Source organism: Moschus berezovskii, chromosome 3, assembly GCF_049115385.1.
Source record: "Moschus berezovskii isolate FMDL1 chromosome 3, NW_MosBer_1.0, whole genome shotgun sequence".
Classification (NCBI taxonomy): Eukaryota; Metazoa; Chordata; class Mammalia; order Artiodactyla; family Moschidae; genus Moschus; species Moschus berezovskii.
This window is the reverse complement of record NC_142462.1, coordinates 78,736,617-78,750,944: the sequence shown is the minus strand read 5'-3', so window position 1 is coordinate 78,750,944 and position 14,328 is coordinate 78,736,617. Positions and strand designations below refer to the sequence as shown.

General features: G+C 37.5%; 1 protein-coding gene across 6 annotated transcripts in view; it reads left to right on the top strand.

Moving 5' to 3' along the window:
* The window catches only part of SNX10 (sorting nexin 10), a 66,224-nt gene that overhangs the window by 49,885 nt on the left and 2,011 nt on the right, over window positions 1-14,328 (top strand). For 5 of the 6 annotated variants that reach the window (XM_055420989.2, XM_088834604.1, XM_055420988.2 and 2 more), the window contains exons 3-6: window positions 1,317-1,403; window positions 4,806-4,906; window positions 5,471-5,569; window positions 13,825-14,034. In XM_055420989.2, the coding sequence (XP_055276964.1) occupies window positions 1,317-1,403; window positions 4,806-4,906; window positions 5,471-5,569; window positions 13,825-14,034 (497 nt within the window). Of the gene's footprint in view, window positions 1-1,316; window positions 1,404-4,526; window positions 4,646-4,805; window positions 4,907-5,470; window positions 5,570-13,824; window positions 14,035-14,328 lie in introns of all 6 variants that reach the window. The other variant, XM_055420990.2, reaches the window with a different exon arrangement.

Below are 14,328 nucleotides of genomic sequence, written 5' to 3'. Positions count from 1 at the left end.
GTTTAAGAAGTAATGGCCAAAATGTTTAGAACATTGCTGTACTGTTGCCTTCTAAATGACTTTAAAAATACATAATGAAAAGATTTCAAAATAAGTCTTTTTGGAGCATTAACTGATCACCTCTGTATGCATATTGAGGACAAGCAGTAGGGCAGAAATCTCCAATGAAAGAACAAAGTATTACTTTAGAAGGTGAGACTTAATAGGTAGCAAAAGCTATTTAAGGGAATGTGGACTGTTTTTCTCCTTTTCTGTTAATTTTCTGTCTTGCAAACTCTTATTTTATTATCTGCATAACAGAATAGAGATTCTTTGTCCAGAAAACTCCATAATATTTCTTCTTCTGCTCTGGAGGATTGACAACCTGCTTCTCAGATGTGCCAAAGCAAAGCAGTAGAAATGCCTACAATTTCAGTCCTGAAGTCTTTTTTTTCTTCAAAACAAAAGGTTAAAAATATTTAAAATGAAGTTCAGTTAGCAAATTTATAAGCATCAAATGAATAAATGATACTTTCAAAGATTATCATGCCAAACATAACAATTTTTTGTTGTATGTGTTTTCATATTTTAAAATTAAGCTGATGTAGTGAAGAGCACTTTAAAAAAAAGTATTTTAAATTTTACCCTGTATTTCCTGTTCTTATTATCTTTAAAAAGGAATAAAATGATCTACTCTGTATTTTTTTAACTTCTCTAACTTTTACCTATAACATGAGGTTGTTATGAAGAAGTAGTTTACCACATGGGAAAGTATATTTTAAAAATAGAAACGTATGTCAAAAGTACCCATCTTTCTATTCACATTACTAAGTTAGTGTAGCTTATTCTCAGGGCCTCGGGGTGCACAGAAGTCATTTTCAACTCTCCTTGCTTGCTTTTCACACTTGCCCTTTTCTCACTCTTTCTTATTAGTGTTCTAGCAAGTAGCTTATCAGGCAGGGCCTGTAGTTTTAATGCAGAGAAATGAAGAAAGTATGAAATGACCTTTTTTAAAACTTGATAAAAATGTGAACCTATTTTTCATGATTAAAAATTGAAAATCAGTTTCAGAATACTCTGTTCTTATTGTCTTCGTATAACCTGTAAAACCAAATCACGCCCAGCTCAGTTTTGCGTTATTGTAAAAATTCCATTTGTGGCAATAGTGATTTTGGACTTCCTGTGGTGCTTGATTCATTAACTTCTTGTTTTTTTAAAGGATTACAACCACATCAGTTAAAGCTCCTTTCAGTTTTGTTCTAGTACAGTCATTTCTCTCAGCCCTTCCGAGCCCTACTTGCAATTCTGAAACATATTTCTTTGTGATGCCCTTACAGGAATTTGTAAGTGTCTGGGTTCGAGATCCTAGGATTCAGAAGGAGGACTTCTGGCACTCTTATATCGACTATGAGATATGTATTCATGTAAGTATGCCATCAATAGTACATGGAAATCATAGTAATTTTTAGGTAGTATACATTTGATGGGTACTAAGATATAAGTGAAATTTATAAAAATGTTTCTAATTCAAAGAACTGAATTTGAATGATTGCAACTAATGCTTGTCTCTTAAATGAAGTAGTATGATGGTTCCTAAAGTTGAAAAATGGACTTATTTGAATTCCTCATTGTACCTTTGTTAATATTAATATTTTAATGTTTATTGCCTTCATGTTGAAGATGTGAAACATCTAAAATTCACAGAGTTTTTATAGCTCATTAGTGGTATTTCTTTATGATCTGTTATGGCATATTTCTGCAGACTATATTACCTGATAAATCTTAAGTTCTGAGGGGCTGTAGAGTTCTCTGGAAAAGAGATGTGCAGTGTTTTATATGTAGAATAGAAAAGTGGGAAATGAATATGTGCAACTATTTTTGCCATGGTCTTAATTCTGAGTAATTAAGAGAAGTAATTAACTTGAAGTGACTTATTTTATTTGGAAATAATACTGTATCATAATCTTTTGAGGAGTATTGTGTGTTGTGTGGCCTCCTATAATTATCTTGAATAAGGGTCAGCTATCTTTTTCTGTTAAGGGGCTGGTAGTAAAAATCTTTGGCTTTGTGGGCCATACAGACTCTCAGAATCACTGAAAGCAGCCATAAACAATACATAAATGAATGAGTGTAATTGTGTTCCGATAAAAATTTATTTGTGAAGACAAGTGGCATCTGGATTTTGCCCACAGGTGTGTATAGTTTATTGGCCCTTGACCATGAAGATAGTCACTTCTTTTGTCTGATTTAGTCCAGACTTCTCTTGAGAGCATAGAAATGGGCTCAGATTTTATCTGTGAATGTGTAGTATTATACAAGTGAGATAAAATTTAGCCACTCTTTACTCTTTCCATTGTTAATAGCTAAATTGTTATATTGGGCACCTCAATGCCACTAAACTTCTCTTTTTTCTCCCTTCTTCCCTTTTTCTTTCAAACTTCCTCAAATTAGAAAATAAAGTAAAAACTCAGAATGCTTTTTTTTTTGATGATGGTGTTGAAGGCCATTATCAGGTTATGCGTTGTATTTTGATTTTGTTTTGGTTTTACTCATAAGGTCACACTAGATATGCATTCTGTGTGGAAAATTATAACACGAGTATATAAGACTGAGCATTTGAAAATGAAATGAAATTCTTTAGTTGCCTTTTGACTTCCTCTAAAAAATCTGTGGGTCAAATTTTGACATATTTATTGACACACTTTATAGTAGGTATGAAATTTAATTATCCTCAGGGAGTTAATGAAAGTATAGATCCTTGTTTTCTACATAAATAACTTAATGCGAGTTCAGAAATGTCCATTAAAAGTCAGAAATAAGGGGTTCCACAAGTACTATTTGGTGGTGCTCTGGCATTTTTCTGTGGTGGTAGTGGTTGGCATTTCTCTGAGTTGCTAATAAATTGACAATAAATACATGTTATTGGCTTGGTAGATAGCAGAAACCAGCAACTGGATTTAGAGGAACTGAATAAATTAGTGATCTCAGTGTAGCCTGATCCTGAAGAGGCTTCCACCTGTTGTATGATTAGGAATGGGTCAGGAGCCTGGATAGTTCTAGTTAGCCTCACTTAGACACTGCACCCATAGACCCATAGAGCTTTGCAGATAGAGGAGCTGGTGTTTAACCCATTTAAATTAGCCTCAAGGGAAACAATACCAGACAACTCTGAAGTCGTAGCATTTACCTGGAATTTTAAACTAATGGATGGTCAAGGTGAGTAGCCATTCATGTATTCTTTCCTGAGCTTGTCCTGCAAATGAAGGACTTATAGATAGACCTTTGTCTGGTGTGGGCACCACATGGATCTCCAGACAGTGGTTCTGAGCAGAGAAATGAAGGGAGCTGACCTGGACTCCGTCTGTGCCCGAAGCTCAGGAGACTGTGCAGTGGCCTGGTCTTCTCTGGGGAGAGAGCACTGAGAGGATGCCCACCAGGCCTTGTTAGGGTACAAATTCTGATGTAAACGGCCTGCCAACTGAGTCCCCAAGGGTCACATTAGAGGGAGGCCCTGGCGTGCTTTGAAATCCACACACACAATGTTATTACTGTGCCATCTAGCGTGTTTTGCTGCCAAATTGTCCACAGTGAGATTTAGGCCAATAACTACTTTGTGGACAAATTTGTTAACCTCTCTGCATCCTGAGATTCTTTGAATTTTATAAAGTTCAGGAAGACCAGGAACTGTGCTGTACATCTCATGGGGATGGTTAGGAATTAATGCCTGCTATCACTGACACTTCCCAGAGAAAACAGCATTTGGGTGCATATTAAGCAGGTTGATAACAGTTTTTGAAATAATATCAATCTCTGGAGCAAAAAAATTTCTCATTTGGCAGTATAAAGATTATGAAATAGAATGTTGAAATTAATAGGCAGAATAGAGATCTTCTTACAAAACCAACAGACATAAGCCAGTCTCTTGTTTTACACAAAGGAGGAACAGCCTTGGGTAAAACCCACAGGAGAAGCATCGAGGTTTTGCTTCAGGTAGGGACTCTGAGGGTGGCTTTTCCTAAATCTGCCTTAAGGTAGTAGAAAGTACCAGTTACATCTAGTAACTAATGATACTATTAAGAGATAACATTTGACATTGCATATTGTCAGTCCTGACAATGACCCTGGGAAACAGGGTCATTTGTTTCATCCCCATTTTCCAATCCAAGGAACTGGAGTTCAGGTCACTTGCCTTATAGCAGAGCCAGTATTAGACCTTGGGTTCTCCACACACATACTTGTCCTGTGCACCACACGCCTCTTTCACTTGATCACACCCTCCTGCACACCTAGTAGAGAAGGGGAATGCTGATCTCTTGTTTAAAGTTGATTTCAGGATCCCAGGTGATTTGTGTGGTCTGTGACGATGGCCGTATCAAGGACGTGGCCTTCTGCAATGTCATGTTGAGGACCATGAGAAGGTGTCTCTAATCCCCAAAGACTTTACTATGGATGGATGGATGAGGTTAAATGCAGTGGATGACCCTGAGGTTTTACTGATCATTTATGCTTCAGGATTTTGTCTAATGTTTATGATTTGTCTCTGAAAGGAGTGCTATAGATGAGCAAGAAGCTACGTCAGGACTCAGGGAAAGGCAGGTTCATGCCTTGCCCCAGGACATCACTGCTCATTAATGTCACCCCAGCTGTCTTCATGGATGCTATGTTGGTGGGTTATATGCAAGATTTGAGTCTGGCATAAATGCAAATCTATTTTTGATTTTTAAAATCCTACTTTAAATGAATATTGGGGCATATAGAGTCTTAAAGATACAAGAAAAGCACGTTTTCCTCAAGTGAGGCTTATGTTTTTTGTTTTCTTTAAACAGACCAATAGCATGTGTTTTACAATGAAAACATCCTGTGTGAGAAGAAGATATAGAGAATTTGTGTGGCTGAGGCAGAGGCTCCAAAGTAATGCATTACTGGTGTAAGTGATTTAAAGAGTATATTGAGAAGACTTTATTATTATATTCAATATTTAAAAATTTGACACACCACTATATATAAAATACGCAACAATGAATAGCACAGGGAACTATATATTCAATATCTTGCAATAACTTATGGATAACGATCTGAAAAACAATGGAAAACACTTGAAACTAACAATATTGTAAACAGTATACATCAATTATAAAATTGACATGTATTGATATATATGAAGGATTTTGTAGGCTTTCTTCTCAGTTGCAATATATAACTTTTATTTTTTTGACTGTTGCCTCTGAATTCAAAATTTACCACTTGAATTATACTAATTTATATGAGTATTGATCATGAAAGGCCTCAAAAATGTTTAAAAATATTTGTTCTTTAAGTTAACTGATTTTCTCATACCTTTATTGTATAATGTAACTATAAAATATGTGTATAATTACATAATAGTTGTGTGATAATTATCATGCATGATTTGCTTTCATTTTGAGGGATTTCTGTAACTATAAATCACTTTGATTTGATGATTAAAAACTTTTTTTTTCTTTCTCATAAGACAACTGCCAGAACTTCCATCTAAAAACCTATTTTTCAACATGAACAATCGCCAGCATGTAGATCAGCGCCGTCAGGGTTTGGAAGATTTCCTCAGAAAGTAAGTGTGCAGAAACTCTGGTGGCCAGATGGGAGATGCGAGCACAGTGCTCTGTAAGAATTGAGGGCCCTGTGGTCAAGCCGGAGAGAATGTTCCTGTTTCTAAAATGCTGATAATCTGCTTTGGAGGGTTGCTCAGTAATTCATTTCCTATATTGTTAGTTATTCAGTCGTGTCTGACTCTTTGCAATCCCATGGACTTTAGCCCACCAGTCTTCTCTGTCCAAGGGATTCTCCAGGCAAGAATACTGAAGTGGATTGCCATTCCCTTCTCCAGGGTATCTTCTCAACCTACAGATTGAACCTGGGTCTCCTGCATTGTAGGCAGATTGTAGGCAGAGTCTGAACCACCAGGGAAGCGAGTTTAATCCCTGCCTCCATCCTTACATGTCTTTCTTTTCTCTGTGTCTCAGATTTCCTTTCCTTTCTCTCAGAAGAACATCAATCGTTGGATTTAGACCTCACCCTAAATCCAGGATCATCTGTCTTGAGATCCTTAATTTAATTACACCTGCTAAAACCTAATTTCCACATAAGGTCATGATCATAGGTTCCTTGGATTTAAGAAGAACATCTCAAGGAGACACAATTCAATCCTCTACAGTAACTTTCAGGTATTGGCCAATAGAAGCCAATATGAATCCTCCTCAGAGCTATAAATCCATCTGTGCTCTGTGGGCTGTGCTCAGTCATTTCCTATATTAGAGCACCATCTTGTGGCTCACCTCACACAGTGCATATTTGGGACCAAACCTTCTGGAAAGGAAACAATGAACTAATTGAATCAGATAAAAAATATATACTCCCTTAAGCTATAAAGCAGAGCCAAATTGCTTGGGAGTTTAGCTGACAAGAGTAAAATTTGCCGGGAAACAAATGTGCCTTATTAAAAGGCACTTCTTAGAAACTCTCTTTATTTACAACATTTAGGATCGACATACCAACATCAGCTCTACAGTGGGCTGCTAACACTGTTCTGAGCTCCTCTAAGTGAATAACTTGTTGCTACTCTTTGGAGGGAATGTTTATAAGGGAGTATTTATTGGTGTTTGAATAGTCCTAGTGGGTTATTAGGGCTTCCCAGGTGGCGCTAGTGATAAAGAACCTGCCTTCCAATGCAGGAGATGTAAGAGATATGGGTTTAATTCCTGTGTCAGGAAGATCTGCTGGAGAAGGGAATGGCTATCCACTCCAGTATTCTTGCCTGGAGAAGCCCATGGACAGAAAAGCCTGGCAGGTACAGTCCATGGCATTGCAAAGAGTTGGACACAACACACATGCACACAGTGGGTTATTAACTCTGGAACACTTGGTTGGTACTGCAGTGAAAGTGACTGGAATTCACACTGCTATAATTCCTCTTTTTAAAAAATTTCTACTGTGTAATACTGGAATATCCATCCCATGGGACAACGCACTAATCTGCACACAGGCTCTGAGGCCAGACTGCCTGGGTTCAAATCCTGCTTCTGCTACTTATTAGCTGAGAATTTAGGCAAGCCTTTTACCTCCTCTGTGATTGTGTTTGAGTGAGTGAAAGTCTCTCAGTCGTGTCCGACTCTTTGCGACCCCGTAGACTATACAGTCCATGGAATTCTCCAGGCCAGAATATTGGAGTGGGTAGCCTTTCCCTTCTCCAGGGGATCTTCCCAACCCAGGGATCGAACCCAGGTCTCCCGCATTGCAGGCAGATTCTTTACCAGCTGAGCTATCAGGGAAGCCCGTGCTTGTGTTTGCCCACCTGTGAAATGGGGTAATAATACTATCTACTTCAAAAGGCTGTCAAGAGGATTAAATCAGTTAATGAATGCAAAGCACTCACAACAGACTGAAATATAATGTGTGATATCCAAGTATCAGCCATTATTTTAATGCGCTTAGACATGAAATAGCTTTGAGCTAATTTTTCTATCTTCCTATTTATAGATAAGGGAATAAGCTGAGTCCTATGACTACTTAGAGTACTACTACTACTACTCTTAGTGGCAGGGCCCAGTCTCCTGAACTCTTTTTCTGCTAGCTTCAGGATCTGAAGCCATCTTGAATTTTCTACTCAGCACCTTCAAGCTAGCCTGAAATAATATACTGCCCTCTGGCTCTCTCTCTCTATGGCTTACTCATCAAAGGCTTGGGTATTAAGTATCCACATGAATATTAATATTTATTTCTATTAGATTGGTATCATGCTTTTCCTTTGAAGGGGTCATGGAGACATACAGAAACAGCCAAGGTTATAAATTGAGGGGGGGCTGGAAAAGAAAAAGAGCGGGGTGAGGGGGTCGGGAAACAGAAATAAAAATGACAAGAGAACAGAAGAATCTAACCGAGCCAAGTCCTCGGAAATCCTCACAGTGGTGTTCTTTGGCGTTTCATAGGCGTGACAGAACAAAGACCTGCTCAAGTTTTTCCTGCCCTTTCTCCTTTGGGGATAGCTCCAATTTTAATTGTCTATCTGAGACCCAGGTGGCTGATGGCCTCTCCCTAAAGACCTGATCCCCACAGACAAGTTTGCAGAGTGACCTGTCACTCCAGATGCTGCTGGGGGAAACTGCAGACTGGCCATCGCCAGTGAGTCCCAGACAGGGCTAGTCATATCCTGCAGTCTCCATAAGCATTTGGGGAGCTGCGTGTTTTCTGTAGAGAAGTATCCTTATTTGAGATCAAAGGACACCATGTGTCTCTGCTTATGTTGCTTGTTAAGCTCAAGGCATGTGCTTTTTTTGACCAGGAATTACTTCATTGTTTTGAACATGACCTTTCCAAGCACAATTGGGCAACCAAATTCATGCCGGTGTGAGAGTCACTAGGCTGTTGAGGGGCTGTGCTTAGTTACTCTAGGTTATTCTTGCATGCTGTATTGTTTGGCAGTTTGCTGGTTGAATTTCACGCAGAGGTCATAATGGAAAGTGTCCTGGGTCAGGAGCTCGAGGGACTGGGTTCCAGGTCTCCTGTGAATCTTGGCTCCTGGTTGTTTTCTGGCGCTGTAACCTCAGAAAAGTCATTCATTCCTGTGAGCCTTGGTTTGCTGGAAAGTGTGATAATGCACCAACCTCATAGGTAGTTGTGTCATTCAAAGGAAAGGACTCAGTGAGCCAGTATATGAAGTGACTGCTTTTGACCAGGCTGGGTACTGAGGATATAGGACTGCACAAGACGGACACATATCCTTGTCCTCCTGAAGCTTCCATTCTAGCGGGGAGGCAACTGCATACTTATGAGGGATGTCTTGATTCATTAAAGTTGAATCTTGATGTCATCCAGAAGTCAAATCATGGAGCAGACGCCATTGTGATGTTATTTGTCCCATTATGGTCTGTGAACATTAGTCTTCAAGAGACGAATTTCATGTGAAAAATGAAAGCTGGTGCTTCTATGTGGTCTGCTCCTGAAGGAAACAAGGAGTCTAATACCACACCGTTGGATTCAGTCCTCACCTAAATGCCCTAAATGCTGTGGCCCCTCCTCACCGTCTTTTCTGTGCCCCTCAGATCTGGTACATGGTCCTGTTCTTTGTCCAGTGTGTGTGGAAATAGCAACCTTGTATGTCTTTGCCTCTTGGACCCCTCTGTCCCTCTAGCCCAAGCCCACTTTGGGAAACTGGATGCAATGTGCAACTCAGCCATCTGTGTCCTGACCCGACCTTAATGTCCTCTGAGGCCCTGTTGGTTACCTGTTTAGTGAGGCCACTGTCGGTAGCCTGTTCCTTGTTTGTAGGGCACTTTTGGAATTTAAGAAGAAAATTCCACAATATTAAAGTACAAAATATGCCTGTGTATTGTAGATTTTTAGCATGTATTTTAAATTATTGTTGGCTGCACCACTCAGCATGCAGGATCCTAGTTCCCTGACCAGGGATTGGACCTGCACTCCTGCATTGGAAGCACAGAGTCCCAACCACTGGACCACCAGGGAATTCCCTTCTTAGCATGTATTTTTAAGACTTGGTTTTTAAACTGGTGATGATGAAAGGGAATGAAATTAGGGGGCTCCCCAATAAATGCCCCAAATAAACATGCTGCTTTTTGAATTCTTTAAAAACTTGGTTTTTAATATAAAATTTGAAGTTATAAACCAAGAGTGTTGTATATGTTCAACCTCTTTGAAACCAAAATACTGCTGTTTCTGTGCATAGGTGTGTATCTATAATATAAATATGTATTTTTTCCATTTTAAGGTCATCTGTGAAGTAATACTGGAGAAGGCAATGGCAAGCCACTCCAGTACTCTTGTCTAGAAAATCCCATGGACGGAGGAGCCTGGTGGGCTTCGGTCCATGGGGTCGCTATGAGTCAGACATGACTGAGCGACTTCACTTTCACTTTTCACTTTCACACATTGGAGAAGGAAATGGCAACCCACTCCAGTGTTCTTGCCTGGAGAATCCCAGGGACGGGGGAGCCTGGTGGGCTTCGGTCTATGGGGTCACAGAGTCGGACATGACTGAAGTGACTTAGCAGCAGCAGCAGCAGTGAAGTAATACATATTTGATAGCAAAGTACATAGCCAGGCAGTCTTCATAGAGAAATTAGAAAGCTATTCCTTTGCTGAGGTACCAAATAAGAGAAATTTATACCATTTTATTGAAGACTGGCTATGTTTAGGTTTTTACATGTTTTATCTGAATACCTATGACAATATTAGGAGTCAAGTTTCATCTCAGTTTTATAGATAAGGAAATTATAAGAAAGGTGGAGGCACTATATTAATCCCAGGAACTGGCAGCTTTATAATTAGAACTCTTAAATGCTAACTAAAGTTGGTATGACTGTGAAATTTTTCATATATATTCATTTTTCCTCAGTCTTGGGTATAATCTCCCTTTGGGATTTCCTCCCTGGCTAATTTTAAATTGTAAGTCACTGTACTAATAGTTATGAACAAAGGAGGTATAGACTAAATAATAAGCTCTGTTGGTAAATCTCCAGCTATGAACCTGGCATTCCCACTGTTTTTTTGCACTTTGCTATCACAAATGGGCGCCAGCTTTTCTTCTTTACTGAATTCATCCCATTAATAAAACTACACGTACCTTACAAGGTAGACTTTCATATTACAGTTCTGTATGTCTTAAAAATTTAATGAATTTATATAAAAATTTTTTAATGAAAGGATATCATGGAAACACTACAGCTAGCTTTACACACACACACACACACACACACACACACACACACACTTTTTATGTCTTTATGTTCGATAGGGGGCACCACAGCACAGATCATGAATGTCTTCAATGAAGATTTGTAGGTTTTGTTTTTTTCTCGTGGTAAGAGGTAACAGGCTGAATTAATTTTTTTTTCTGTATCAAACTGCTAACCTTCCACCCGCTATACAGATGTGTATACATATCATTATATTGGGCTCTGTAGACTCAGGGCATCCTTAGTTAGGGTTACATGGTTTGCATAGCTATATACATTCTCAGCTGAAGCAATATAGAATACACCTAATAAACTCATGTTGAGGAAAACCAGATTTTCAAATGTGTTTAATTCAAGGAAAAACAGGTTTTGCTTTGTTTAAAGTTATTATGGAGAAAGGAATAACTTTTGACTCATGTTATAAATACCTTGTGCTTAAAATTCCTTTAAAATTCTAGAGGCTATTTTTTGTTCCTTTTATGAGGGCTTGAAAATTATATACGTTTCTTTTTATGGAGACTTATAAAGGTGACACTTTACTGACTGTTTTACAAAGTACTCTTTATTTTAAGTTTGAAGTTGATTTTCTGCTATTAAATTTGTTTGTGGAAAATGTGCAAGTATGACTAGGGTAAAAATAGGATTTAATATTATGATGGCAGTCACAATACTCTGATATATAGTAAATCAGATATTATTTAAATTAACTAATTATGCTTACTGAACCAGATGGGAAAACACTGTGAAAATTTTGTATTTTTAATTTTGGAATGAAACACTTGACTGAAAATAAAAATCATAAATACAATAAAAAAATTATTTTTGCTTACTTAAAACGTATCCATGGAGTACGGTGGCATAAATTTAGCTAACCAGACAGAGGAAATTCACAAAACCTAAACTGGGCAGATGTTTTTGCACTCAAGAGCCTGTACAGGTCTTCAGATGTTCCCAGCCACATCCTTCTCCCCTTTCGGAATTGTGAACTAGGTGTGCCAAGCTCCTTCTGGCTGTTCACCTGTGTGTCCTCCAGATGGCAGTATTAAGCAGAAAAGACAAGACTGGGAAATAATGAGTCTAATGTACAGTAAAATTGGAAATTGAATTATAGTTCAAGAAAAAAGACAGTAGCCTCGAGGTCCTGATCAACCTGGACTCTGATCACTTTTGTTTGCTGCACCCATGTGTTAGGTTACTAGCAAGTTAATAACAGTGTGTGACCAGTTCAAGGCTCAATAGAATTGCTTTAGACATGAAATAAAGCTAAAATGAATTTGTGTCCAATATCATTGGCATTAGTGCTCATTACTTTTGTGGTGTAATGCCTCGAAGCATCCAGAATCAATTTTAAAGATTACCCATTATTTTATAAAGAAAATAAAACACATTTCCAACAGAAACAAAGCAGTAAGTATAATCCCATGAACAGTTACTTGTAACATCGTGGGCAGGAAACCACTGACAAAAGGACACAGGAAACACTCAGTTCAAACTTCACAGCGAATGCAAGTTAATATTAATGGGTCATTGCTATATAAATCTTCTCTTGATTTGAAGCATTTAAAACAAGAGTGGTAAACATTTATAAATGTAGAAAATAAATCTCAAAGAGCAGTAAAAAGGATTTATTACTTTACTCCTTGTACTTGGTAAATTAATCTTTATCATGTGATATGGTCATTTACTGAGGGAATTCAGGGCAGAGGACATGGAAGAGTGGAAATATTTAGCTATTTTGTTTGAGGCTTTGCCTTTTAAAAAACTTTAAAAAGTATTGCTTTTCATTTTAGTAGGTCAGTAAAGAATGTTTTCTTAAAAACCATTTGTAAACCTATCTGAAGCAAAGAGGACAGCCAGATTTTGGTTTTGATACTGTGTTTTCAGATGCTTGCATTCTTTAAGAAATAACTGTCTTATTTTAAAAAGAAGGAAAGATTCTAGTGACCTTGGTTTTTAAGTAAATTGATATGAATGATCAAAAGATATTTACTTTTCTAATTGTTTACTTTTCTAATTAACTTGTTTTCTGCATCTAAAAATGCAGAATATAAGGTAAGTTTTATTGGTCTGAAATACTCTATTTCTCATAGATCTCCATATGAAAAATCCTGTGTTGAACAGAATTATACTTGCGTTTCAGTGTTTCAGGTTTGTTCCCAACATCCGGTCTTAAGTGTCTTGTGTTATATCATTATTGAACTATTAACAGAGACGAAATTATCATATGTCAAAATCGTTGCTAAAAAGAGAAAACCAGTTTTTATTTAAACATAAGGGTGTTCTTTGATATGCATTTCAGAAAAGACACATTAACTGATAATGTGATTCTGAGCATGTGTACCTTTTGCTACAGGGCACTTTTTCATTCTCCATGATGTACTAGCTGAAATCTGTACTCCCTTTGTAAACTTTGATCTTGGAATGTGGGAAGGCTAGTATGTACTTATTACAGACTTATCATACTTTAATTACATATATGGTAAAACTGGCTGGGAGCAATTTTATTTAGTGACTCATTTAAAAATACATACACTGCTGAAGATTTTGGAGAAATTTCAGGTCAACCTTAAGTATTAAAAAAATGCCCCCTCTCAATTGAGCCCTTGTGAATCTGTATATAAGCATCTTTGTAAAGTTTGAAAATGTAAGACATGCTGAGAAATGTATTGAATTTTTAATATAGTTTTTAATAGTTGTTGAAAGTTTTGATGTTTCATGACAGCCTAACCAATAAAGATCACAGAACTGACATGCTGGTTGGCAGTAAATTTTTTAAAGGCAGATAAATTTCTCTGACTATCTAAGCAAAATATTTCCATAATTAATCCACATGGTCATAACAGATGGTTAAATTGAAGAAATGTCCTTGAAGTTATTCTTTTAACAGATGTTCTTAACTATTAGCTTCATGTTTTTACTCACCTAAATTTCCAAATAATCGAATAAAAGTTAACATATGCTTTCATCCTTTTAATAGGGAGAGTCTGTAATTGATGCCAAGTTTGCCGTAGTAGAGAAATCACTTCAGTGGCACATTTCTAGTGTTTTTCTCTCTCCCACCCTATATTTGTTCCTTCCTGTGCACTGATCATGTCTTCTTTTTTCTTTTACATAGGGTTCTACAGAATGCACTTCTGCTTTCAGATAGCAGCCTTCACCTCTTCCTGCAAAGTCATCTGAATTCAGAAGACATCGAGGCATGTGTTTCTGGGCAGACTAAGTACTCTGTAGAAGAAGCAATTCACAAGTTTGCCTTGATGAACAGACGTTTCCCTGAAGAAGAAGAAGGAAAAAAAGAAAATGATATAGATTATGATTCAGAAAGGTATTTCCTTGCATTTTAACATATATGTATTTATATAACACATCGTACACATATGCGTGCGTATAGACATATACACACACTCCACTTTTTGTTGATGTAATACTAAGATAATGAAAAAATTAATTGACTGAGATTTTATTGAGCTGTGACAGCTCATCATAGTAGTCTTCACACACACCTCCACACTGAATTAATGAATGCAGTAGAAATTCAATTATCTGCATTCTGATTATGTGACTTTCATTTAGTCAGACTTGAATTATTCGCGTTTAAATTATCTAGCTAAAAAAATAT